This window comes from Stenella coeruleoalba (genome assembly GCF_951394435.1).
Source record: "Stenella coeruleoalba genome assembly, chromosome: 3".
NCBI classification, from domain to species: Eukaryota; Metazoa; Chordata; class Mammalia; order Artiodactyla; family Delphinidae; genus Stenella; species Stenella coeruleoalba.
The window spans coordinates 156,364,398-156,391,252 of NC_137148.1; the positions used below are offsets into that span (position 1 = coordinate 156,364,398).

Genomic DNA, 26,855 nt, shown 5'->3' on the forward strand with positions numbered 1-26,855 from the left:
CCTCCTTCACAGCTCCCTCCCACTGGTGCAGGTCCCGTCCCTATTCTTTTGTCTCTGTTTATTATTTTTTTTTTTGCCCTACCCAGGTACGTGGGGAGTTTCTTGCCTTTTGGGAGGTCTGAGGTCTTCTGCCAGTGTTCAGTAGGTGTTCTGTAGGAGTTGTTCCACGTGTAGATGTATTTCTGGTGTATTTGTGGGGAGGAAGGTGATCTCCCCGTCTTACTCTTCCGCCATCTTCCCAATCTCTCCATACCATCTATTGAAGTCTAGAGCTTTGCTTGATCTCAGCCATTTCTATGGCTGCACCTTCCACCAGAGGAGGGGTCTCAACCTTTGTGTTTGTGGTCTGCTTTCCAGTATGAGAATTTGGCAAACTTAACAGCATTTCTATGCACCTGTAATTAGGTCACTGCTCACTTGGTTGTCCTTTGATCCTTGTCTAGACTATACATGCCCACTGCCCCGACTTCCCCTTTTGCTTTGAAGCAGGTTGTAGCTTTCTCTGTGTTGCACAGCCTCCTCAGCAAAACATTTCACCTAACTGAAATGGTGACAACAGCATGATTCTCAGGTGCAGTAAAGACTAACTTTGCACATCAAGCAACATTTTGTATGACCCAAGTTGACAACTTTTGACCTAGAGCAGGGTCTCTCCACCTGGGCACTGTGGACATTTGGGACCAGATAATTCTTTGTTGGGCAGGTTGGGGTGCTGCCTGTGCATTGTGGGTTATTTAGCTGTATCTTTGGCTCCACTCACTAGGCGCCAATAGCACCCCCTGCACACAGTTCTGACAACCACAGATGTCTCCGGTTGAGAACCACTGACCTAGAGGATGGCTCAACACAAATATTCATCTTTACTTTACTCATCTTTACTCATCTTTATCTTCTCCAAGCCTCTGTTTTCCAGTGGATTCCTCTCAAGTACCTTTGAATTAACTCTAGTGCCGCTACTTGCTTTTTTCCCTCTGCCTGAGATACCCTGCCCTTCCTCTTTTGTCTATAGGTCTTTAAAACTGAGCCGAGGTGTGACTCTGCTATGTCTTCCTTTAGCTCTGGTTGCCAGACAGCTCTGCTACCTCCCTGCCTCCCGTGGGGCTCCAACCAGCCCTCCAGCTGGGCCAGGGGCACTGCCCGGAGCCCCTCTCTTTCCCTGGTCATTTCTCCCTACTCCTCAAGCAGCACATCCAGGTGTATTCATTCTCCTTAAACACCCTAACTCATCCCTTTATTCCTCACTCTCATCAGGTAACTTCACCATAAATCTCACAGAAAATAATGGCTGTTAGCCGAAATTCTCCCAGCCTGCTGTCCCCAAGCCTTCATGCGTACCTGCCTCCACACCCACCCTTGCAGCCTTCCCTCCCATTAGGATGGAGAGGACAGCCTCCTTGGTTCTAATGTGCTCTTTCAACCTAGGCCTCTGTGTGCCAACACCTTCCCTTCCTTGGGGACCTTGCTGTATTGACTATCTGCTCCCTCCAGTTTTTGTTGTTTCTGTCTCTACCCACCAGCATTTCATCATGCTCAAGCATTTTCTATCCAGTTTTTATAATTCTCTTTCAAACCCATCTCCAAAGCTGTACCACTCTACAGCTTCTCCCCTTTACAGCCAGACTCTGGAAAGCATCTGCACTCACTGTCCCTTCTTCCCCTGAGTAAGGGGAGAAGAAAAGCTCAGATGCCTTTGTCTGTCCTTCCTTTTAACAAGCCTATCTCGAGACTGAACTAAGACTTTCTGTAGATAGCAAACCTCTCATGGATTGCTGGCTTTTTGTTGCATGACCTTTACTTTTTACCTTCTGTCATGTTAATTTACTGTGGACAGATGGCAGTTGGCATTGCTTTGGGACCTCATACTTGTGGCAGTTGATTACAGTTGATCATCCTTTGGATGTTAGCCAACACATCTTAGAAACTGGAAAACTGGCACTTTATTTAGGCCTCTTTTATTTAAAGGTCAGCCACAAAATGTTTAGTGGTTAAAAATACTTTTCAAAAGTAGAGTTCTGCAGCTTAGATAACCGTATGTCTAAGATGCCACTTCGGGAGCTAAGATGGGTCAGTCATCTGGCTGCTGGCAGAGGCATTACCGTGATGCCCCCTCCTCAGAGGGAGGGCCTGTTTCAACATTGTCTGCTGCCAGTCCCAGTTCAGGGAAAAGAGTTCTTTCCTCTGACCTTTAATAATCCTGGATCTTTTATATTTGCCAGGTTCTTGCACGGCACCAAGAGGCTGCAGAACTGTGAAAACAACTCACCCTCAGTGTAGACTCCTCACCCCACCCCCAGCCATTGTTCTGATCACTCTAGCTTATGGTGTACGTGGGAAGTGGGAGAGTGGGAAAGCATCGTATTTCAGTATTATTGGTTTGGTTCCTTTTATGTTCTATACACTTCACATTCTGTATCCCAAAGTATTTCTAATAGGAATAAAGGACTTTTGTTGAAGCTCTGATACGCTTATCCTTTTCACGTTTCACTGTTCCTCAGCACATCACCTGCTTTCCATTCCCGTACACCACTCAGCCCTAAATATGTTGGACCCTTTTCTGCTTTTATGTGCATTTTTATTATTCAAGTCTTCTATAAAAATGAGAAGGGGGCTTCTTTTCAAGGTCTGGCTGGCCCCAGCTGCCGCCCTCTGAGGTGTCTGTGCATGCTTGTGGTATGTCTGCAAGCTTGTAAGAGGTCACTCTGGTGCTGGCCATGCTGGGACCTGAGGCACACTCAAGTGTTCTGACCACGTATCAGGATATCATGTGAAATGTTGACATTACTTTGCCTGAATGTATGTTTAATGACACCTTTCATCTGCATGTCCTTCGTGCCTTTTCTAAGTTTTTCACTTACTGCTCCAAACAGCTTCACAAGATAGATGGCAGGCAACCTTCCCCACTGCGACCCACACCCGCAGTGTTCAGATGAGACAGCTGGGAGTCAGAAAGGGCAGTTTGTCAAGGCTTAGAGTGTTGTAGTAGCAGAACTTTCCCTAGGAGGAAGGGAAGGCCATGTGGAGTTTGGTAAAACAGTAGACCTGAGAAGATAGAAGCAAGAGGTAAAAAGGATGGGTGACAAAGAAGCAATGAGTACAGGGCAGCTCTTCACCACAGTTCTGTCAGTGACCTGAAGCAGAGTGATAGGCATGTGTCAGAAGGGCCAGTAGGTGAAGACAGACATTGTCGGGTTTTGTTTTCAGAAGAGGGAGATGTGCTGTGGGAATCGGACTGATGGTCTCTGGGCCAGGTGCAGGAGCTGGACTGTTGGGAACCTGGAAAGACAGCACAGATGGAGGAGGGAGTGTGGGAGGGAGGGAGGGACGGATCACTGGCTGGGCTGGGGACAGGGGGTAGGAAAGCCATGGGGTAAACAGATAGTCAAAAGGAAAAGTTATTTTTTTATGAAAGAAAATATTTCTTTGTGATTTTGAGTTAGCTAAGGAGGGGAGGCTTTCTTTCTCAGCTTGTCCCTAGAAAACCAGTTAGTCTTTGTTTTCCTTCATTACAGTGCCCCACAGCAGGGGACCAGATACTTTCTTTTAGATCAGCAAACCTACAAGGAAACAATTAAGAACCCCAACATAAGAGAAATCCATTTATAACTAAGGTTAAAGGGACAGATAAATAGAGAACACTCAACTTATGCAGCTTTAAAAATTAAATATAGGATTATACCATTTTGTTCCTTTCTGAATAACCAGTAATAGAAAAGACCAGACAATAAGAAAAGGGGAAAGCAAAAACGCTGGTAAGAGTGGGAAGGTGAAAGCCAGGCCACCGCTGCTGGCTTAAACCAAGGTCCCCACAAACAGCCGGCTCAAGTCAGCTGCCCCACACCAAAGCAGCTGCATCAGAGATCACAAAACCTTATCTCTTCTGTCACCTGCCAGCTGGCCAAAGTCCATTGTCCACACTACATAGAACTGGCTTAGAGAACCTTCCCGGCCACCCAACACTAACCAAACCCTCAGTGGTCCATAGGCCTTTCAAAAAGTATGCCAGATATTAGGCAGATGCACCCTTGCAAGGGGGAGAATCTGTCATTTATGTCAGACCTAAAGGGTATGTATCTTCAAAAAGGACTAGAGGTCTTGTTCTAGTCTTTGTTAGGCCACAGCCAGCACTGGCACAGTTCACAGCTGCTGGGGAGTAAACCCCACATCTGAGAACACGCCCTCGGTGGAACCCTGTGGTAAGGAGCCTTCATCTCCCTTTTGGAGTACACTCATACTTGGATGCAAGGAACAGGAAACAGACGTGACAGTGCATTGTGTATACTGAATGAATTTAGGTCTTGCCTATGGTTTGATGACTTTCATCTCTTAAGTAAAAACCCTCAGTTTTAAATAAAAGCCTCCAAGACTGATGAGGTTCTGGTTCATTGCATTATCTGTAAATTTCAGACCAGATGAATATATTTAATTGTCAAGATTTTTATTCTTACCCCAAAGAAATGGGTACAAGGCTACCAAGTGATGTTAGGTTGTTTGGGTTGAAGCTGTAAGCATGAATGTTTCTTCCAAATCCCAATTTTAAAAGTGAGTTTTCTAGATCTCCTACTTTTTAAAATCAAAACTTCATTTTAAAACAGGTGTATATAACTGCTTATAAGTTATATATAAATTATACATTAACAAAGTTTAAAAGGCAAACCATGGTTCAATTTGATATCTTTCTCAAAATTTATTCTGGCTTATCTGAACACTCTGATTATAGTGCTTCCAAAGGTGCCCGGAACATCTGTCCTGGCACCTGCCCCTGCCTCTGCTTGGCCAGGACTCTGGGGCTTCCGTGTGGCCTCATTTCAGGTTCTCAGAGCTACCATGGAGAGGTACTTGAGCTTGAGAAATGATGTCAACAGCTCCTTCACAATCTTTTCTCCTTTCCAAAGGACACAGGCATCTTTTTCAAGAATGCAAAACCGTCCATGATTTATTTCCAGTCACAAGGATGTGACTTTCTGCTTTCTGGAATAAGAGAGAAAATCACCCATCCTCTCTCTCCCTTCAACATTTCAACTGGAAATTGCTACTAAATGTTATCTGATCCTTAAGCACAGAGCATCCCTAAAAATATTTCCAACCACCCAATGTTTATAACTTTACAAACATTTAACCTGGGTTGCTTAGAAGTCTTTTTAAATAATATTTTAAATGACATTTAAACAGAGGTCCATGAAACTAATTATATAGAGAACTCTTCATTTTAACTTCTGGTTAATATTTTCTTGAAATTCTATTTCTACTTTAGATATTATTGAAAACAACTGATTTATAACGTATAATTCATTATCTTCATTGTTAATAAATTTCCTACTTTTCCTCAAATCTTTTTTGGAATTTGGTGGAGTAAAAACACCAAACAGCCAAATACTACGTATCAGTACTCATTATACAGTGCTATCAACATACAAGATTGGATTCAGCTTGCCAGCTCATTCAGCTATCAACATACAAGATTGGATTCAGATTGCCAGCTCAATTTTAATACATCCCCAATATCTGTCTCTTGGTACCAAACAGACTAACTAAAAATTCCATTTCTTTACATTTTGGCCTAGGAGTTTTTTAGTATATAATTTGTGATATAATTCTCCATTTTTTTTATAGGCATGTTTTCCACAAATCCAGCTCAATTTCCACAATTGCCAGCTCAATTTTAATACATCCCCAATATTTGTCTCTTGGTACCAAACAGACTAACTAAAAATTCCATTTCTTTACATTTTGGCCTAGGAGTTTTTTAGTATATAATTTGTGATATAATTCTCCATTTTTTTTATAGGCATGTTTTCCACAAATCCTGCGTGGATCCCTGGCTTAGTGAACATTGTACCTGTCCTATGTGCAAACTTAATATTTTGAAGGCCCTGGGAATTGTGGTATGTTTCCTATTTTGTTAATACCTTTGTGTAGTGTTATCTCTAAGCATAACATAACATAGCACAAGTGGATGGTTAAAAGTCTCACAAGAAAACACTGGCTTTCTCTGCCAGATAATCCTGTTAGTCCAACACTGCCTTTTTTCCCACATTACTTAAAGTCCAGCCCACCTCAGGGAACTTCTGGAAGAGCAGATAAAGAACTGTGCTAGTCCACTTTACAGCCTGCTTCTGTTGGGTGGTGGATGTGTGATGAAGAACTGAGGTAGAGAGAAGGACGTGATTTTCCTCTATTCCAATATTTTTTTTTTTTAAGGAATAGAATGTAGACTTTTAACTCTGGTCCAATAGTAATTTTTTCTGCATTCAGCATGGTATAAAACTATGTCATCACTTATGTTCCTTCCTCTTAAATTTGGCTTTGCTCTCCTGGGCGATGGTAATTGCAGTCAGTGAAGGTGGGCAGTGCCAGCCCTGGGCAGACCTTTGACAGCTGGGCAGGGGTTTTGGTTGGGTGCCGGCCACATAGGGCACTTCAGCCCTGGCCAGGAGAGTCAGTACTGACTAACTGAGGACCTTGGAGACTTCCTGCAGTTCCTTCCTTAAGAGAAGTGTGTGTCCAGGATTATTGCTTTTTAGAGGAAAGTGAAATACTTTCTGGTCTCATAAAAGAGTGAATGAATAATCTCCATATAGAGAGGAAAGTTTATTTTGACCCAACAGATGAATTCCTTGTTTTAGCTTTACAGATCTAAGTAGTCCTATTTGAAATGTTATCAGATGACAGTTTAGATGTAATCTAGTTAGATAGTGATGCCCCATTTATCCTCCATCTCCAGAGATCACATCAGTGATGTTGTAGTTTCTTCACCTCTTCACCACTGACACTGGCCTAGGTAATTCCTTCTGGTGAGGGCCGTCCTTGAGACTGTCTAGCAGCATCCCTGGCCTTTCATATCCACTTTTTAGTTGGTAGGCTTTGACCCCACAGCAGCTCTGTACCTCTTCAGCATTAGATGCTTAGGTTTTTTTTGTTGTTGTTGTTGCACTGGGTCTTAGTTGTGACAGGCGGGCTCCTTAGTTGTGGCATGCGAACTCTTAGTTGCGACATGCATGTGGGATCTAGTTCCCGTACCAGGAATCGAACCCAGGCCCCCTGCATTGGGAGCGCAGAGTCTTAACCACGGTGGCCCCAGGGAAGTCCCAATGCTTAGGTTTTGAAACATAGTTTTCTTAGAGTTCAAAAGTCTTTTCAATGTTGATCTGCTCTTGGTTGTATGCTTTACTTATGTTTAAAGATAGAAGATATTTAAAAACTGACTAGCAGATAGATGGGGGTATTACAGAGAAGTTAATAGGGTGAAAGGATATTTTATGTTACCTGTACTAACATACGAGCCAGTGATACACTGCACTGTTTGTCAGCTTTATAATAATCCTTCTGCCTGTGAGCCATGTCCACAAAAGGTTGTCACTTTATAAAGATGAAGTGTTCAATTTTCTCAGTTCTGCAATGGATTTTGGCTTTCCTTAGTACCATTTTGTGGAAGAAATCATCTGTTTCTTTTAAATAAAAATTCTTGGAATTAGAGTGGAAGGTGTAGATGGGGAGAGAAATGAGAGGAAATCACCTGGAAAAAACTTGGTAAAGTCTTTGCAACAGGATGTCAAACATTTAGAATTGTATAAAACGATTTGTTAATCTTACAAGTACTTTTAATCTGGAAATATTTTGCAGCCAAATTTGCCATGTACTGATAACGTAGCATTTGATATGGAAAGGCTCACCAGAACCCAAGCAGTTAACCGAAGATCAGCCCTAGGTGACCTCGCCAGTGACAACTCCCTTGGCCTCGAGCCACTTCGAACTTCGGGGATCTCGCCTCTTCCTCAGGATGGGGATCTCACTCCTAGAACAGGAGAGATCAACATCGCAGTAACAAGTAAGTGGGACCTGTGCCCAGGGCACAGGACAGATTTGCTGCTGGTATTTGATGTGTGGTGGAGAGTTGAGGCAATCACCAGGGACAGTAACTTAGTCTGTAACTGAGAAAGTAATGGTTACTTTTGTTAAAACAGATATTTGGAATAACAAAACTTCCTTTATAGTAAGAAGCTTGTGTACTTGTGTGTAGTTAATAGGAATAGTTGCCATTTGATGACTAGCTGATCAGAGGTTTGTCTTAATAGCTGTTTATAAGCCTGATTTGAAACGATTGCATTGCAGACAGGGATGTAAGGTAGGACGTCAGCAGCATCTCAGTGAGCACTGTGAGCACCAGTGGTCTCTAGTACCTAGGCTGCAGGCAACCTAGTAAAAAACTAATCCAGAATTTGAACCTAAAAATTCAGTTGAGATGGCCAGCTGCTGCTCACTTTATTTTACAGTTTTATGAAATTTGGTGTCTTAGCACTTACCTCTTTGGTATAATTGTACAAGAAGTGTGAGAAGACCCAAAAGGTAATCTACTTTTAAAATATGCTGTGGGCTAATTATGAACGTCATGATTGTTGAACTGTTGACGAGAAGGAAAAAAAAATGCTGAGTGTTTTGATGGCCTTGCCAAAGTATGAGTGGGCTGGCAGGCGTGCGAGTGGGCCTCGTGGACATTCACCCCGTAACAAGCCAGCTGTTTTCAATCCATTCTTTATGTGTTACTTTCATCTAACAACCTTTCACCCCATCTTCCTCGTCATCACCCTGGTGCTGCCTTTTTCAGTATATCTGTTGCTTACCTATAGCTTCGAGCCCTAACCCTAATGGGACTCCTCTCAACTCTGGGAGTCAGTAAAATGGATAAAGCTGTTAAAAAGAGTTTTCCCTTAAATAGTAAGACTTGTGTGGTCTATTCAATTGAAGTATACGTGATCTTAACTAACCAAAAATTATTGTTAGAAAATGATTTCCCAAGTTTTATTTTCTCATTTTCTAAACTCAAGGAGACTTCATTCAGTTATAAAATAAGTAAAACTATTCTTTGATACAATTTGACTGATTTCTTACCATTTACCAATGGTTTGTTTTAACAGCATTTCATGTTGTCCTGCTTTGACATTTAGGTTTTATGGGCTAGATTTTTAAAAATTGATCTAGTAGTAATAAAGGAGACAAAGGTTGTCTGTTTACTAATGAGTTTTTGGTAGGTCCTTCATTGATCGACATTTATTGAGCACCTACTACTACATAAAGTACTGATCCCATTATATTTTATATAGAAATATCCTTTCAAAATCTTATGTTTTGATGATAAAAATATTACTTCATGTATCAAATTAATCACCTTCAGCAGAATTTGTACATGTTAATAAATAAAACTCATGCGGTTAAATTAGACCAAAGCTACCTCTACTTTAACATCAAAGCTCTGTAGTGCCATAGTAACCACAGTGCATTCAACCAGCATCCACTGTTTGCAAGGCACTGTGCTAACTACACACTGAGGAGAACAGAGGTGACCAAGATCCCAGCTGCAGTAGGTTGGTGCTAAAATACCTCTGGGCCCATCGGGTATTATTACGACAGTGTTTACTTCTTTTTGGTTACTAATTTTTATAACTGAAATGCCATGCATGTATGGATGCTATATTCAAATTGGAAACATAGACATAATTGAAGTTCTAAAAGTTAGTCTGCTTATCATGTATAAAAGTCTAAGAAGAAAAAAATAAAGAATGCTATGTTAAGCTTCTTGAAATTGATTATCAGCCATCTCTTAATTTTTTTTAAATGCCAGTATATATTTTTTCTAACTTAAAATATATGTGGGTAAAAATGGTGGATTTTGCATGGGTTCTTCAATGTTTATTTTGACTTAAATAAAAACCTTGTAAATTCACTCTATTGATGAGGAATTTGTATTCCAAGAAGCAGTGGCTGCACTGTTATCTAAAATGAAAGAGTTTGCTGTGCATTTTAATAATGTAAACCAAGGTGGGCAGAGAAATGCGCATAGAACAACTCAGCATCCTGGAATCCTGAAGAACAGTTCTTCTTAACCTTTTGAAGATCACAACCTTTAAAATTCAGTGAAAGTATAATAACCTTTTTCTAGAAAAATTCCTAGGCACACACAGTTTTGCAAAGATGTAGGATTCATGAAAACCAGATTAAGAAACGCCCATGTTATACAAAGCTTTCGCATATAAACATTTGGCATTCCAAGTATAAATTTCTTCTCTGCATTATTGCAGATGTATAGGGAACTTTACTGTGTAACACTTTGTTAAACCAGCCCTAGTTTGTTTATATTTTAGGAAATATAGTTAAGACTTTTTAGGAAGTCAGATTGGTTCTCAGGTTATTTTTGTGGTTCTCAGTAAGTACAGTTTTTGGAATGTTACCTTGATGATACAGAGTTTGAAAACTTAAGGGAAAATATTAACCTATTTCCTGGATCTAGAGAGAAACTAGATAAAAACCTTTAGAGTTCTGTGTACCAGAGGTTTTCAACTCTTTGATGAGCCAAGAGTTGGAATAACCTACCCTTTCTACTTCTGTTTAATAAAGCCAGAACAGCCAGTGCCGCTTCCCAGCAGTGGGGTTGTGAAGGGTAGTTCTTTTCTTTGCAGGAGACACCAATAAGATGTCCTTTTTAAATAAAGACTATAAGTAAACCCACTCATAAGCGAAAAGAATATAGATGTGAATGCCATGGAAGGCCAGCCCACAGACTGCTTGGAGTACCCACGAGATCTTTGGGAACCACTGCTCCATATTTCTAAGCCTTTCTTTAAGAATGAGGGACACAGCCATGCAGAAGTGACAAAATGAAGAAAGAAAGGTTATAAGTATGGCTAGTCCACTTTACTGTCATTTAAATTAACAATTTTTAAAACCTATGTCCATGTGCGATTTTATATACATCTTTTTACTACATACTTTTTGGTGGCCACACTTCTCACAAACCTCAGGACTTTTAACTGGAAGAAATGTTTGGGCCATGCTTTCCTTGCAGCTTTCACCACTACTTCCACTAACCTTCTCCACTTAGTAGCTCTCTGGCAAACCTCCTCCTGCTTCACTTCCTTGGGCCAGTCTTGGCTTACACCTCCGTTGACGTCTGCTTCGTTGCATTTGAGGGAAATGTTGACATCGATTTGACATAAGCCTTCTCCCCAGAGTGATTTCCTCCCTTTCCTTTGTCAACAGAAGAATGGTTTATTATTGCCAGTTTTGGCCTCCTCAGTGCTCTCACACTCTGCTACATGATCATCAGAGCCACAGCTAGCTTGAATGCTAATGAGTAAGTAACCAATTGTTTCTTGGATTGCATGTGCCAGATGATCCCAAGAGAATATGTAATTTTCATAAAGATCATGAGAATTGCCTTCTACCAATTTCATACTGATCCTGATGGGATCATACCTAGGAAAATAGTTTATTTCATGAACAGTAACACTGATTGGGAGTTCACCTTGCTCAGCAACAACTGCTCACTTTAGAAAAGATCTCAGGGCTTTCATTAGCCACAAGCTTAGAATAAATCAACAATGGAACAAATGCCAAGGGAACCAATACAGTCGTAGTATTTGGAGAATGCCCGTGTCCTAATCATAGACAGGATTAGCCCCACTTCGCTGTGTGCTTATCAGACTTTACCTGGAGTCTTATCTACTTAGCTTTTGGTGGAGTACTGGCACCCTGGCCTGTGGTCAAAGGAACGTGGATGTTTAACCTGCAAGAAAGAAGCAGTCAGAAAGACCTGTGACTTCCAAATATTAGAAAGACTGTCAGGAGAAAAAGAAAATAAGCATAAACTATATTTCCATAGGACAAAATGAGGACCAAAGGGTAGGTTACAGGAAGGCAAAATTTCGCCTTGGTAAAAAGAAGAACATCTGTCAGCAAGGCTGTTTACCAGTGAGATGGTTTGCCGTTGGGGTAGGGAGTGCTCAGGACTAAGAATGCAGGCGGAAGGAAGCTGGGTGTTGTCAAGGCTGTTGTCGGTAAAACGTTTTTCAGAGGATGGAAAATTGGGCTGGGTAACAGTTGAGGTCCATTTTGATCCAATGGTTTTCCAAGAGTAGCTTTCCATGGGGGTAATATAAAGAAAAGGTTTTATTGGCTTTATTTATTTTGCTTAAAATTTTTGGCATTTACTGTAGGATACTATTCAGTCCTTTCTTTTAAGGAGTATTCATGAAAACTAATTCAAGATGAAAGCATCCCTGGGACACTGCCCAAATTTGAACCTGAATTGGTAGAATTCCTGTGCTCTCTATATTCAGTTATGTCCTGGCATTTTAATTGATTGATAACAACCAACCAAGCTCATTTAATTGATTTAATTAAATACTCATAGTCCAACTGTAGAAACAATGGGCAAGTAACCTCCACTTCCAGTGACATGATTTTATTACCTCTAACCTGATCTTTTGGCTAGATACTTGTAAGAAGTACCCTTTGGCATCCTTGACATATTATATATTGGGAGGATGTCATGTCAGTTGGCATTCTTCAACCTGCAGATAAATAGCCTCAGCCTCATCCAGCAGGTCAACAGCTAGCTGCTTCTGTTGGGCCCACCTGATGCAGTTTTACTTCAACATAGCACAATGTTAATTGCCCAGATTCTGGAGGCAGGCATACCTGGACTTGACTCCCTGCTCCTCCATATTTTTCTTGTGAGACCTAGGCAGTTATATTTATCTGAAGCTTATTTTAGTCATCCATAAAACAAGAAGTTAGGAGTACATCATAGGGTTGTTGTGAGAATTAGCATATAAAGTGCTTAGCACAGTGCCTCGTACATAATAAGTGCTCAATAAATGTTAGCCAAAACAATTCCTCTGCAATTCTTTCAGAGTTCTATGAATAAGATGGCCATCTGCCTTTATCCTTTGGCAAATGAATTTAATTTTCTTCCATGAAGTAGAATACCGAATCATAAGAGCTCATGAGTACCTGTAATGCAAACCTCAGTTTGGAGAGAAATATTTATTTCACCTGCAGTCACCTCTTTTGTTTACTCCCATACCAACCCATCAAACTAGATGATAATGTAAGCCCACTTCTTTAAAATTTCACAAAAGAGTGAAAACAAATCACAGCAAGTAGCTGCACACTGGGCACTTTTAGAGAATTATTAAGTAATTTAGTAGTCACCCTACTGCCACTCAGAATCAGCCAGGTGCTCAGTCCATGTATCAGATATTTTAGAGAATGCTCAATAGACATGTTACCTATTGTAAGTTAGAGTTCCGCTCATAAATGCCTGCATGACTCAGAATCTAAGTCATAGATCTTAGATCCATGTCTTAGTCCATCCCTTCTCCCATTAGCCTTTGTAGAGGGTTGATACTACAATTGTTCATTTGACTATTATTTCTGTGCCTTCAGTCAAAACCACTCTGAAGGACAATTTCCATGATTCCATGTAGAGAGAGAAACAGAGAGAGAGAGAGAGAGAGAGAGAGAGAGTTTGTGTGTGTGTGTGTGTGTGTATACACACACATATGGATGCATGAAAGGATGGTCACCAAAATATTAATGGTGATTATCTTAATTTAGTACAATTTTGGGTGATGTTTTGCTCTCCTGTTGTGCTTTTATGTGTTGATTTTTTTTGTAACTGTAATTACTTAATTTTTTTAAAGACCCTTTTAATTGTAGGGGATAAAAAAAATAATAGCCAGGACTCCCTGGTGGTCCAATGGTTAGCACTCTGCACTTCCACTGCCAGGGTCTTGGGTTCGATCCTTGGTCTGGGAACTAAGATCCCACAAGCCGTGCAGTGCAGCCAAAAAAAAAAAAAAGATAGCCACTCTTACTCAATGTCTCTTTCCCAAAAATGTTGATGAAAAATTCCTGTGTGGTTTAATTCCGGAGAAAAGTTTATTTTAGCAGATAAATTTATAATTATTCTTCATTAATGAAGTCTTTGAAATCTATCTTACCTTTTAACTTTTACCAAAAAATTACAATCAAAGTGAGATTGCCTTTTCAATTTAATTGCTCTGTTTCAATTTTCTGGGTAACCTCATCCATTTGTAAGATAGTCTTCTGTATAAATAGATTCTATCTTTTCACATTTTAATGATTTGTCTGGAAATTAGTAGTAAATTCCACCTTATGCTTTCTATCTACTGTTATAGTTTACTTTTCTGACAGTGTTACACTGATTGTATTGTGATGTCAATAAAACCTTGACCCAGTCTAGTCACTGGTGAAACCCTGTGGGCAAGATGAAGCAGTACTGGCCATATATAAAGGCAGGGCTGCGGAACCCAGGCAGGTCCAGGCCTCCATGGGTTGCTGCTCCACTAGGGGTGAAAGCACTCCGCCTCCCTCACTACGCTCTGCGTGTTCACTCAGGGCCTAACTCAGAGATCAATGAAAAGTCCATGTATCTGGGGTCACCCCCTTCTATCGTGATGAAATACTATTTATGTAAGTACTCAACCATGACTACAAACAAATCTACTGAATTTTGAGACTTTGCAAATTTAAACAGGATAGTAGTCAAAGAGGCAAATAAATGTAAGTTAAATATATTTATACATATTAGCTTCCCTAACACTTGTTGTACCTAAGTAAGCAACATTATTGAATTTCAGTTCCCAGAGGCGGTTTTCTGCTCTACTTCATTATTCAAGCAAACCTTGTTAAATCCCAACATTTACCAGCTTACATTTATATAAATCCATTTTTCCCTCAACATAAAAAAGTAAATGTTTATTTGAAAAATAATATTTGTTTTTATTTGAGGAACAAGTTATAAGATATGTGGATGATGTAGGAGAGATTTTGAGTCAAATGGGAGGTTCAGCTAGGTATTCTCTACAGCCCTTTCTTAGTTCCTGGATTCTGATGCATAGAAATCATGTTCTGAGATTTGCAGAGGATTGTAGCCCAGGCATTCAAGATTCAGAACAGTCGCAGGAGGAGGAAATGAATCTGATGTGGTTAACTTGATGAAATAACTGGAACAAATATGAAATCCTGTAGCATAACTGAAGACCAAGAAGCCCTAGCTCTGCGGCAGGTCATTGGGCTTCAGTTGTCCACACCAGTGTTCCCCTTGAGCTGTCCTCCTCTGAGGTTAGTGGTAGAAATTTTTAAGCCAGGTCAAAGGAACTGATGTTTCTATTTTACTCTCTACTCAATATTTCTGAATTGTTTTGCTCGGACTCTTTAATAGGAACGTTGACATATTTCAGTATGAAAGAGTCTGAAAACGTAATCATTTCTATCTTAGGGATGCTTACCTTAGAGGAGACTGGGGTGATGTAAGAGGTGTCCCCAGGTATTTGGAGGACCGCCAAAGATGAGAACAGCTACTGTTTATTGTATGCCTACCAAGAAATTACTCTTGTTTTGGGCTCTGTTACTACCCACATTGCCCCATTTAATACTCATAATGGTCCTGTGGTGACTAGCCAGTGCATACAGAGGGTGATACTTACTGTGTAGCTCTGGAGATATCTACAGGGAGGTAGATTTCCATTTCATGTAAGAAAGAACTTCCTGCCAGTCAGAATTGTCCATCCCTGACATGGGCTGTGTTGAAAGCTAATGAGCTTGCTGGGACCTGCGTATTCAGACAGAAGTTACAAGGCTAAGCTGTTTGGAGGCAGATCCTGCGTCAGGTAGAAGTTCTAAGACTCCTTCTAGTTCTCAGAGTTCCTCTTGAATTGTCTGTCCTAAATGGTCCCTTCCTAGGAGAGATCAGAGCCCAAGGAGAGGGGTAGGGGTCTCTGCTGGCTGCCTCTTTTAGAACCTTCAGGGTCAAAAGCAATGTTTTGTTTGTTTGTTTGTTTTTAACTTATTTATTTTTGGCTGAGTTGGGTCTTTGTTGCTGCGCGCCAGCTTTCTCTAGTTGTGGTGAGTGGGGGCTACTCTTCGTTGCAGTGTGCGGGCTTCTCACTGCAGTGGCTTCTCTTGTTGTGGAGCACAGGCTCTAGGTGTGTGGGCTTCAGTAGTTGTGGCTCGCAGGCTCTAGAGCACATGCATGCTCAGCAGTTGTAGCACTCGGGCTTAGTTGCTCCACTGCATGTGGGATCTTCCCAGACCAGGGCTCGAACCCATGTCCCCTGCATTGGCAGGTGGATTCTTAACCACTGTGCCACCAGGGAAGTCCAAAAGCAATGTTTTTAAAACTCTTTTTTTAACCATCTCCTACTGTAAGAAATACATTTTATATTTTGACCGTGCCCCCACATGTATAACTGAAACAGAAGTTCCACAGACATTTTCCTTACTACATCAGTATTCTCTGATCTATTCTTCTCTGTGCTTTTTTGTTGTGTTGTTGTTAATGTTGGTCATGAACTCCTGCATTGATTTTATGATCCATTAATAGGTTACAGCCTGCAGTTTGAGAAACACTGATCTAAAGATTTTTGAATTTTTAGTTTTCAACCTAAAAACTTTTGCTCACACTAGCACACATCTCTGATTGTTTATTTTCCTGAGACAGCCTTTTTTGTAGCAATACCAGCAAAGATTTGCCCCCAGTTTGATCATGAATACTCTTCTTTGTCTTAGTATTTAGTTCTTTTAGCCACTCTGAGCCTGAGATATATACACAGAGGAGTACCCTGAGGCCCAGAGGGGCTGAGTGACCCCCAAGAAATGCCATAGGAAGAAGGGCATGGGATTCAAGCCCAGTATTTCTGGTTCCAACTCTTTCCTTTACACTGCTTGTCTTTGACTACTCCAGAGAGCCATTTAAGGGCTCCAAATAATGCGGATGAAAAAGATAAATTTGGTTTTCTAAAAACATGGTGACAAAAAGATTACAGCAGCAGAAGCCTTGACTGGACTTCTGTCTTTGACAGTGGTCAATCTTTCACTTTTCAGAAGTGCCTTTAATGTTTGGCTGCATAGTTGTTTATAATTTCTTAGGCAGAAAAAAAAAGTAAGCTTAAAAATCTTTATTTGCCCATTGAAAGTCCTATATCCAGTTTTTCAGAGGAAATGTTATAAAAACAATGTGTTGTCTTAAATATGACCTACAATAAACAAGTGTAGAGCCCTGTTTGCAGTTTCTGTGAATGGCCTTCATACCCAGCCTTTCATTCATTAGGCACCATCTCCCCAGTGTTTGAGGCACCAGGCCTTGCCCTGCAGGAGCCCTGGGGAAAGGGAAGGGGGCTGCACTGCTCAGTGCTCTGCACTGCGGTGCTGGTTGAAGTGACGGAAGAGCCAGGGAGTACCTGCGGACCCAGCACAAGATGACAGGAGTATCACACAGACACAGGGGAACTGCTACTTTTGCCCTGAGGGAGTTGAAAAAGGCTTCCTGGAGGGAGTGACTTAGAAATCAGGCCAGGCATAATTAAAGCACAAGGTGGGAAAAAGCAGAGCAGGTTCGGGGAGTTGTGTGGTTTGACGTGTCTGCTGTAGGTGGTGGCGACAGTAGGCAGACTACAGAATTTGGACTGTTTTTTTGTAACTAGCAGGTGATATCTAAGGCTTTTCAGCAAAAAGAAAATTGCTGATGGCTGAGAAGTTGCTTTCATGGTAGAGACTGGAAGCAAGAAGGTAGGTTAGGTGAAAATACAGAGCTGAAGGAGAAAGTCAGGATGATGGGGAGGAGATAAAACAGGAGATGCTGGAGAGTTGTATGTTGACCAAAGATTAAGAGGTTTGAAGTATGGGTCTGGAATTCTGCCGGGAAAAAAGAGAGCAGAATTGAAGATATGATGTGGGAACCATAGAAATGAACCAGATTCTGTAAGGGTTCAGGAACTAGGGCAGTCCCACAGTGCCAGGCTGCAGAGGGGGCAGCATTAGCCTGAGGGTAATGCAGGAAACTTCCAAAGATGTCAGGTACCTTCAGGCACCTGATTTAGGGACACACACACACACACACACACACGCACGCACGCACGTAAAATCTGGGGAATTCCTGTAAGAAAGCCTTACATCCCTGGGAGTCTGTACTCCTCAAATCTTACTTCAAAATAAATAATGACATATTTGTTTGAGGTATAAAGCAGGAGCATATTGTAAAGACAGCAGCTACAGATTTCAGGGCACTCAGCATTTAGAACATGTGTTCAAACCAGGAAAAGTTGTAAATTGTACCACAGTTGTCCCTGCATTTTTAAACAAAGTGCTGTTAACCTGTACTTTTCCCTGCCTTCCTTTTGGAAGTACTAACACACTTTTAAGTGACTGAGCCACTTGACCTCAGATCTATAGCTGCTGAGTTCAGGAAAATGCTGGTGACTTACTGGCTTTACCCAATTGGTCTGGGAAATACTTGGGGACAACCCCAGGCCACCATTCAGTTAGGATTACTTTCTCTGTTATTTTAAAACATTGACAACTACCCGTTAACTAATTCTTGACCTCTCTTTTTTCCTTTTATTCCATAGGGTAGAATGGTTTTGAAGAAGGAAAAGAATGCTTTCTGACTGATTGCCTTGAGGGAAAAAAGAACCTATTTTTGTGCATCATTTACCAATCATGCCACACAAGCATTTATTTTTAGTACATTTTATTTTTTCATAAAATTGCTAATGCCAAAGCTTTGTATTAAAATAAATAAATAATAAAATTAAAAGACTGTGTTGTTGCGTGTTATTCACCCACTTGTGTTTGGAAGGCTGATTTGGAGATCACATACCCAAAGTTCATTTGTGTGTGTTTCAGAGACAGAACATGCTCGTACTCCCCAGGGGAGGAACAGTGATGCTGTTTCTTTTGGTCTTTTCACATTGGCTCCTGTTGTGCCCAGGTAGGACCCAAGTGTGGGGACATCCTGTGTGGTGATGCTCCCTCGGGCCCTGAACTGAGTTGCTCCATTTTGTTTTCTTCAAGGTCGCCATTCACTCTCTGATAATTTCTTGTTCCTTTGTCGGTGGTTGATCTGACTCCTCTAGAACGTCAGCTCCACAGCCACAGGGACATTTAACTGTGTCACTTGCCACTGTATCTCTGGTACCTAGTAGAGTACTTTGCACATAGTAAGTGCTCAATAAATATTTGGTGGGATGAAAGCGTGAGTGTACGAAAAATTTTCCAAAATACATAACTGATTAGTAATAAATTATATCTGTCCAAGATTTTTTTTTTATGTAGTTTGTACTGTATTCTTTTAAAAACAGTGAATTCTGAAGTTGGATGAGAGCAATTTTACATGTATAAATGAAGTTTTTTTGCATTACTTGTGAGGAAGATGTTGAAATATTTTATGTTATATGAATCTTATGCTTGAAGGGATTATCAGTATGTGTAAATGTGCCCAACCTTCCACCTCAGCATACCTGAGAGTTGAGAATATTCCCACTAGTAGTAATAGGTCCACTACAGTAGTCAATACTCAAATCAGTAGGGGTTGAAGATTCTTTTCTTTTTTTTATTGAGATATTATTCACATACCATGAAATTTACCCTTTTAAAGGGTAAAGCCACTGCAGTGGTTTTTAGTATGTTCACAAGGTCGTACAACCATCACAACTATCTAATTCCAGAACGTTTTTGTCATCCCAGAAAGAAGCCTCATACCCATTAACAGTAACCTCTCACCCCTGCCAGCCCAAAAACCACTAATCTACTCTATGTGTCTATGGATTTGCCTGTTCAGGACATTTTGTTTGTTTGTTTTTTGTTTTTGGTATGAGGGCCTCTCACTGTTGTGGCCTTTTCCGTTGGGGAGCACAGGCTCCGGACGCACAGGCTCAGCGGCCATGGCTCACGGGCCTAGCCGGTCCGCGGCATGTGGGATCTTCCTGGACCGGGGCATGAGCCCATGTCCCCTGCATCGGCAGGCGGACTCTCAACCAGTGCGCCACCAGGGAAGCCCTGTCCAGGACATTTTGTATAAATAGAATCATACAATATGTGGCCTTTTGTGTTTGGCTTCTTTCACTTAGTATACTGTTTTCAAAATTCATCCAGTTGTAGCATGTATCAGTACTTTGTTCTTTTTTGTAGCTGAATAATATTCCATTGTATGGATATATGCTGCATTTTTTTCATCCATCCATTGATGGACATTTGGGTCGTTTCCACATTTTGGCTTTTATGAATAATGCTTCTATGAACATTTGTATACAAATTTTTGTGTGAACATATCTTTTTAATTCTCTTGGGTATATCCCTAGGAGTAGAATTGCTGGGGTATATGTTAACTCTAAGTTTAACTTGTTGAAAAACTACCAAACTGTTTGCCAAGCATCTGTACAATTTCACATTCCTACCAGCAATGTACGGGTTCCAGTTTCTCTGCATCCTCACCAGTGCGTATTATTTTCCTTTTTCTAAAAACTTATAGCCATGTCTAGTGAGTGTGAAGTGGCACCTCACTGTAGTTTTGATTTGCATTTTCCTAGTGACTAATGACGTTTCACATCTTTTCATGTGCTTGTTGGCTACTTGAATATCTTCTTTGGAGAAATGTCTATTTAAGTCCTTTGCCCATTTTTAATTGGATTATTTGTCTTTTTGTTACTGAGTTGTAAGAGTTCTTTATACATTCCAGATACTAGGCCCTTATCAAATATATGATTTGCGAATATTTTCTTCTATAAGTTCTCTATTCACTTTCTTGATAGAATCTTTTGAAGTACAAGTTTTTTTGTTTTGGGGGTTTTTGGGGGGGAGTCCAATTTGTCTATCTTTTCTTTGGTTTGTGTTTTAGGAGTCATATCTAAGAAACCATTGCCTAATTCAAGGTCACAAAAACTTTCAAGAGTTTTATAGTTTTAGCTCTTATATTTAGTTCTCTCATCCATTTTGAGTTAATATATGTATATGATGTGAGGTAGAGGTCCAACTTCATTTTTTTTTTTTTTTTGCATGTTGGATATTTATTTGTCTCAGTACCATTTGTTAAAGAGATTATTCTCTCTTCCCCAGATGAATGGTCTTGGCACTCTTGTCAAAAGTTAGTTAGGCATAGTATATGAATTTATTTCTAGACTCTCAGTTCTATTTTATTGGTCCCTATTCTGTCCTTCTGCCAGTATCCCATGGTATTGATTACTATTACTTTGTAGTAAGTTTGAAATTGGGAAGTGTGGGTCCTCCAGCTTTTTCACGATTGTTTTGGCTATTCAAGGCCCCTTGCATTTCCATATGAATTTTAGGATCAGTTTTTAATCTCTGCAAAGAAAGCCCCCTGGGATTTTGATAGGAATTACCTTGAATTTGCAAGTCATTTTAGGTAGTAGAGTCATCTTAACAATATTAAGTCTTCCAATCCATGAACAGGAGATGCCTTCCTATTTATTTATTTAATTTCTGCAGAAATGTGATTGATTTTTGTACATTGATCTTTTATCCTTGCAACCCTGCTGCACTCATTTACTAGCGCTAATAGTTTTTTAGTGGATGCCTTAGAATTTTCTATATACGAGATCATGTCATCTGCAAATAGAGATAGTTTTACTTCTTCCTTTCCAGTCAGGCTGCCTTTTATTTCATTTTCTTTTTTTTTTTTTTTTCGCGGTACGCGGGCCTCTCACTGTTGTGGCCTCTCCCGTTGCGGAGCACAGGCTCCGGACGCGCAGACTCAGCGGCAATGGCTCACGGACCCAGCCGCTCCGCGGCATGTGGGATCTTCCCAGACCGGGACACGAACCCGTGTGCCCTGAATCGGCAGGCGGACTCTCAACCACTGCGCCACCAGGGAAGCCCCATTTTCTTAATTGCCCCTGGCTAGAGCCTTCATTAGTAGAATGTTGAATAGAAGTGGTAAAAGCAGACATCTATGTCTTGTTCCTGATCTTGAGGGAAAAGCGTTTAGTCTTATCACTGTTGAGTATGATGTTAGCTGTGGGATTTTCACTGATGTCCTTTTATCAGGTTGAAAAGTTCCCTTTTGCTTCTAGCTTGTTGAGTGTTTTTATCATAAACGAGTTTGGGTTCTGTCAAATGCTTTTTCTGTACCTGTTGAGATGATCGTGTGGTTTTTGTCTTATTTTATTAATATGGTATATTATATTAATTGATTTTCATATGTTGAACCAACCTTACATTCCTGAGATAAATCCCAATTGGTCATAATAGGATTATGTTTTTCTATGTTTCAGGATTCAGTTTCCTAGTATTTTGCTGAGGATTATTATATCTATATTCAATGAGGAATATTGGTCTGTAATTTTCTTGTGATGTCTTTGTCTGACTTGGTATTAGTGTAATGCTAGCCTCATATAATGAATTATGAAGTGTTTCCTTCTCCTCTGTTTTTTGAAAGCGTTTGAGAGGAATTGGTGTTAATTCTTAATTGGTGGAATCCACCAGTAAAGCCATCCGGTCGTGGTCTTTTCTTTGTGGGAAGTTTTTTGATTACTGATTTACTCTCTTACTTCTTATAGGCCTATTCAGGTTTTCTATTTCTAGTTAAGTCAATTTCAGTAATTTGTGTCTCTCTAGGAATTTGTCCATTTCATCTAGGTTATCACATTTGTTGGCATACAATTGTCCATAAGATTCCCTTATAATCCTTTTTGTTTCTTCAGTGTCAGTAGTAATGTCCCCTTTCATTCCTGATTTTAGTAATTTGAGTTCTTTTTTGCCTGGTCAAAGATATATGCACCTAACACTTATCCATGGTTTAGCTAGTTATGCCTTGCTAAAGGTTTGTAAATTTTGATCTTTTCAAGGAATGAACTTTTGGTTTTATTGCTTTGTCTATTTTTCTATTCTCTACTTTATTAATTTTCACTCACATCTTTATTATTTTCTCCCTTCTTCTTGCTTTGGGTCTCATTTTTTTTCTTCTTCTCTTAAGGTGGAAGATTATGTTATAGATTTCAGATCTTTCTTTTTTAATATAAGCATTTACAGCTATAAATTTCTCTGTAAGCACAATTTCACCCATCCATAATTTTAGTATGTTTTGGTTTTTATATCATTCATCTTAAGAGTACTTTCTAGTTTCTGCTATGATTTTCCTTTTGATCCATTGCTTGTTTAAATCCTACCTATTTGTGAATTTCCCAAATTTCCTTCTGTTATAGAGTTCTAACTTCTTTCCTTTGTGGTTGGAGAACATACTTCGTATGATTTCAGTCATTTTACTTATAGTGAGGCTTGTTTTATAACCTAACATATGGTCTATCCTGGAGAATGTTCCATGTGCAGTTGAGAAGAATATATAGATTGTTGTTGCTGGGTGGAGTGCTCTATAGGTCTAGTTGGTTAATAGTGTTATTTAAATCTTCTCTTTCCTTCTTTATCTTCTATCTAGTGTTCTATCCATTATTGAAAGTAAAGTATTGAAGCCTCCAATGACTGTTGTTGAATTGTCTATTTCTCCCTTTGATTATGTCTGCTTTTGCTTCATGTGTTTGGAGGCTCTCTTGTTAAGTGCATATGGGGTTAAAGGATTTTTAAAAGCTGCACAGGTTATTCATTACATCATTATTCATTGAGATTCACTGGCTCAGTCGTCCTCCTGATATTTCCAGCCAACTCTAAATGCTAGAGAGTTAAGCTCAGTGTGTTTGATCTTACCCTCTAGAATGGGTTCTGTTGCCTTGACATTCTCCTTAATACCTACAAAATGTTTTTCACTTATTAGTATTTTCATCAATTAATAGTATAGTTCCTCCCCGCCTACCTTTATCCAGTGAAAATCAAATTAGTTGTTCCCGCTTCTCTATTTCCCATTTATGATGAATTGTTATTTTCCTTCATCAACAGTCAGGAGATGTAGGACTATTTAATGGCAATGTTACTGTTTCTATTACTGTTACTTTCACCCTTTTCACATTATTTCAAGTCCTAGCAGAGAGTAAGACTAAGAAAAGTAGGTGCTGTTCAGACCAAATACAGACTTTTTACAAAAGCTAAGAAATAAAATGAGTGAATTACTAGGATAGGGCTTTCCATTAATCTTAGGGAAGATTTGCATCATCCATTGAAATTTGAACCTTCTGTTTTGTGGCTTTGAGATTGAACTGACATTGTCAAGTTTTTACATCTCAATTATTTCATGGTCTCAGTGCTCTTTAAAGTGTGGGATTTGTTCCTTAGAACCAAAGTTAGAATTAGCATCAAAATACAGTTGCTTATTTCTTCATGGGCATGGTGCTATCAACTAAGAAATCAGCTTTATGAATTGAAGCAATGTATGAAATTGAATAATTCTTGTTTACTATTTTAAAAATTATTGAGTGATCAGAAATTAGTCTGGAACAGATGTGATATTTCAGAGTTTTTAAACCCTTCTTGGACAGACTTTTGTAATGCATGAGGCATAGGTTGTTTTGTTTTTTACACACACACATATAGTATTATTCAAGAGTATTTTATTTCAAGGAAGCCTCAGTGTTTACAATAGACCAAAAGTTGGTAAGAATTTAGTCCAAAGAGCCTCCAACAGGAATGCAGCTTACCTGATCCTGCCTGGCAACTTCAGACCTGAAGAAATTAAATCTGACTTCTCTTTGGCCAGCTGGGTTGTAACTTTAGGCTTTTTAATAGTTGAGAAAAGATCCTGAAGGTTCCTTGACTTTTTATCTACCAAATTATTTGGTTATGCTAAATTCCTTATCAAGACAGTTTAAGAATAGAACTTAATGGCAACAGATAATACAAAGAATCCAGTTGAAATAGAAACTGCCATTCTAGATCTCTGCTGTGAAGCTGGGCAGGAGAAAACTTAACTATAGCTAGCAGTTCAGATCACAGGATGTGCCAGACACCATGCTGAGTGTTTTATATACATTATAATTTTCATCTTGGCAGCATCCCAATGAGAGAAGTTATAGCTCTTCTCTTACAAATTAAGAAATTGAGGCTTAGAGAAGGTCAAGTAACTTGGCCAAAATGACTCACCTATTAAGTGGCAAAGTCAGAAATGAGACCCTGGCAGCCCAGGGTTATTGTTCCTAACTGCTGGCCACCCTTCATCCATGAGACAATTGGGCCAGTATTTGTTAGGTTGTGCACAGTTTTGTTGTTGTTGTTGTTGTTGTTGTTGTTGTTGTTTTGCAGTACGCGGGCCTCTCACTGCTGTGGCCTCTCGCGTTGCGGAGCACAGGCTCCGGACGCGCAGGCTCAGCGGCCACGGCTCACGGGCCTAGCCGCTCCGCGGCATGCGGGATCCTCCCGGACCGGGGCAGGAGAGTCGGCAGGCGGACTCTTAACCACTGCGCCACCAGGGAAACCCTGTGCACAGTTCTTGTACTTGAGGAATTCAGAGTCTCAGGAGAAAAACAGGAAAATAAACAGAGGGAACTGAAGGGAAAGCTTTATATATGCACACATATTATATATATATATACACACACCAATATATAGTGTATGTATTTATTTGTTTTATATATAGTGTGTGTGTATCACAGAAAAATGGACAGAGTATATATACACACACTATGTTTTTAAAGTTAATGAATAACCACAATAATAATAGCTAACCTATAGTGCTTACTATGTGATAGGCACTCTTCTAAACATTTTGCATATATTAACTCATTTAATCCTTGCAACAATCCTATTATTAACCCCATTTTACAGATGAGGAAACAAGTTTAGAGAAATCCAATAACTTGCCAAGGTTAAAGTGCTAGTAAGTAGCTGCAGCTAGACTCCAGTGCATATAGCCTGGCTCCGGTGTCTGTTCTAACCCCCTTTCTGCTTTGTCTCTTAGAGAAGCTCACCAAGTGGAAGGTAGGTTACAGGGCATGCTGACCACAGGACCCATGTGTGCAAAGCATAATAGTAGGAAAGTCTGAGAAGTGTGATGGGCTTGGATTTAGGACACAAGCAGGGCTGGTGAGAAGAGTTTTTCTAGAGCTAGAGATGGCGATGCTCTGCACAGAGCATGGGCTTTCCAGTGGGGAGCCATGAAGAGGCTCGTGCATTTTAGCAGGTATGAATTAGAGGCAGACTGGCTCCTGAAATTAAAATACTGGGGTCACTGAAGAAAGCAGGTAGAGGTGCTGGTTTAGAACATTACAGCTTAGAAGCTACCTTAAACAAGCCAGCAGGTAAGAAATGGGATGAAAACAGTTGGGTCAGTGACAAGGGGAAGATTCTAGAAACCCATAAGTAAGGAGACCTCTAGGAAGAATTCACTCAGTGCAGCAGAGCTTTATGAGTGCATTTATGCTGATTCAGAGTACAGCTCAGAGAGGAGTTTTGAAATTGTCTTGGGGAAATACTTTCTTTACTGAGGAGTCAAAAAGCAGGTATAAATAACAGGAGCTAGGGTAGCAGCTAAACCTGAGTTTGACCTGAGCATAAGAAAGGGTAATGGCAAACCCAGGTGATGAAAAGATGCCCAAGATGGGTGGGCTATATTGGTGGCAACAGCCTGGCCATTCTTTGATGAGGCTTCAAAAAACTGAGAAGAAATCTAGTAAATCTTAAAATTATCCAGTTCCTTTTTCATGAAAGTTCCTTTTGAGGAAAGTGTCAGTCAGTCTTTCCTAATCAAGGGAAAAGGGCTTTTCTCACCCTGGGTGAGGAAGCTGAGGCACCATTGCCCTCTGCCTTAAGGGGGTGCCTCTTCCTGCTCAGGCTGCCCCAAAGCTCAGGGCGAAGTTGGGCACTTGGCCAGAGGTGGACCTGACCTGACCCTTCCTCTGGGAGGCTTCTTGCCTCATGACCTCCATACACACACGCTACCACACGTGACTAAAACAAGAACAGCCTACACACGTGAGCAACGAAGAATGTTCAGAATTCAAGGCACAAATGACTTAATTTCTGTCCCAGAAAAGGGAGTTCTCCAGCATTTTGCTTTTGGTCACAGGCATATCATAACTATAGTGTAGGGAAGTTGTGTCTTAGCAGGTAGGGGTAGTTTATAAAGGCAAAAGACAAAGTGTAGCCCAAATTACATTTGAAAAATCCCTCAAATCCCAGTGAAATGCTGACAGGGGGTATACAGGAGACTGCAACTTACTGAAGAAACGTCAGAGTCATGTACTCCTGTCACTCTTCTAGCAGGGCAGATACTCCTGGTATGGGGTGACAGGCAGACTCACCCCCACTATTTAAATGTTCTCTCTCTCACCCTCCTCTTCCACCTTTCTCTCCTGGCATTTATTGTTGAGTGGGTATATAAA

General features: G+C 40.3%; 1 protein-coding gene across 3 annotated transcripts in view; it reads left to right on the forward strand.

Moving 5' to 3' along the window:
- Window positions 1-26,855, forward strand: part of RNF130 (ring finger protein 130) — a 133,111-nt gene that overhangs the window by 89,700 nt on the left and 16,556 nt on the right. The window contains exons 6-9 of one of the 3 annotated variants that reach the window (XM_079917475.1): window positions 5,786-5,882; window positions 7,621-7,825; window positions 11,032-11,125; window positions 18,207-18,382. In XM_079917475.1, coding sequence (XP_079773601.1) covers window positions 5,786-5,882; window positions 7,621-7,825; window positions 11,032-11,125; window positions 18,207-18,222 — 412 coding nt within the window. In that variant the 3' untranslated portion in view covers window positions 18,223-18,382. Of the gene's footprint in view, window positions 1-5,785; window positions 5,883-7,620; window positions 7,826-11,031; window positions 11,126-18,206; window positions 18,383-26,855 lie in introns of those variants that run through there. The other 2 variants (XM_079917477.1, XM_079917476.1) reach the window with 2 other exon arrangements.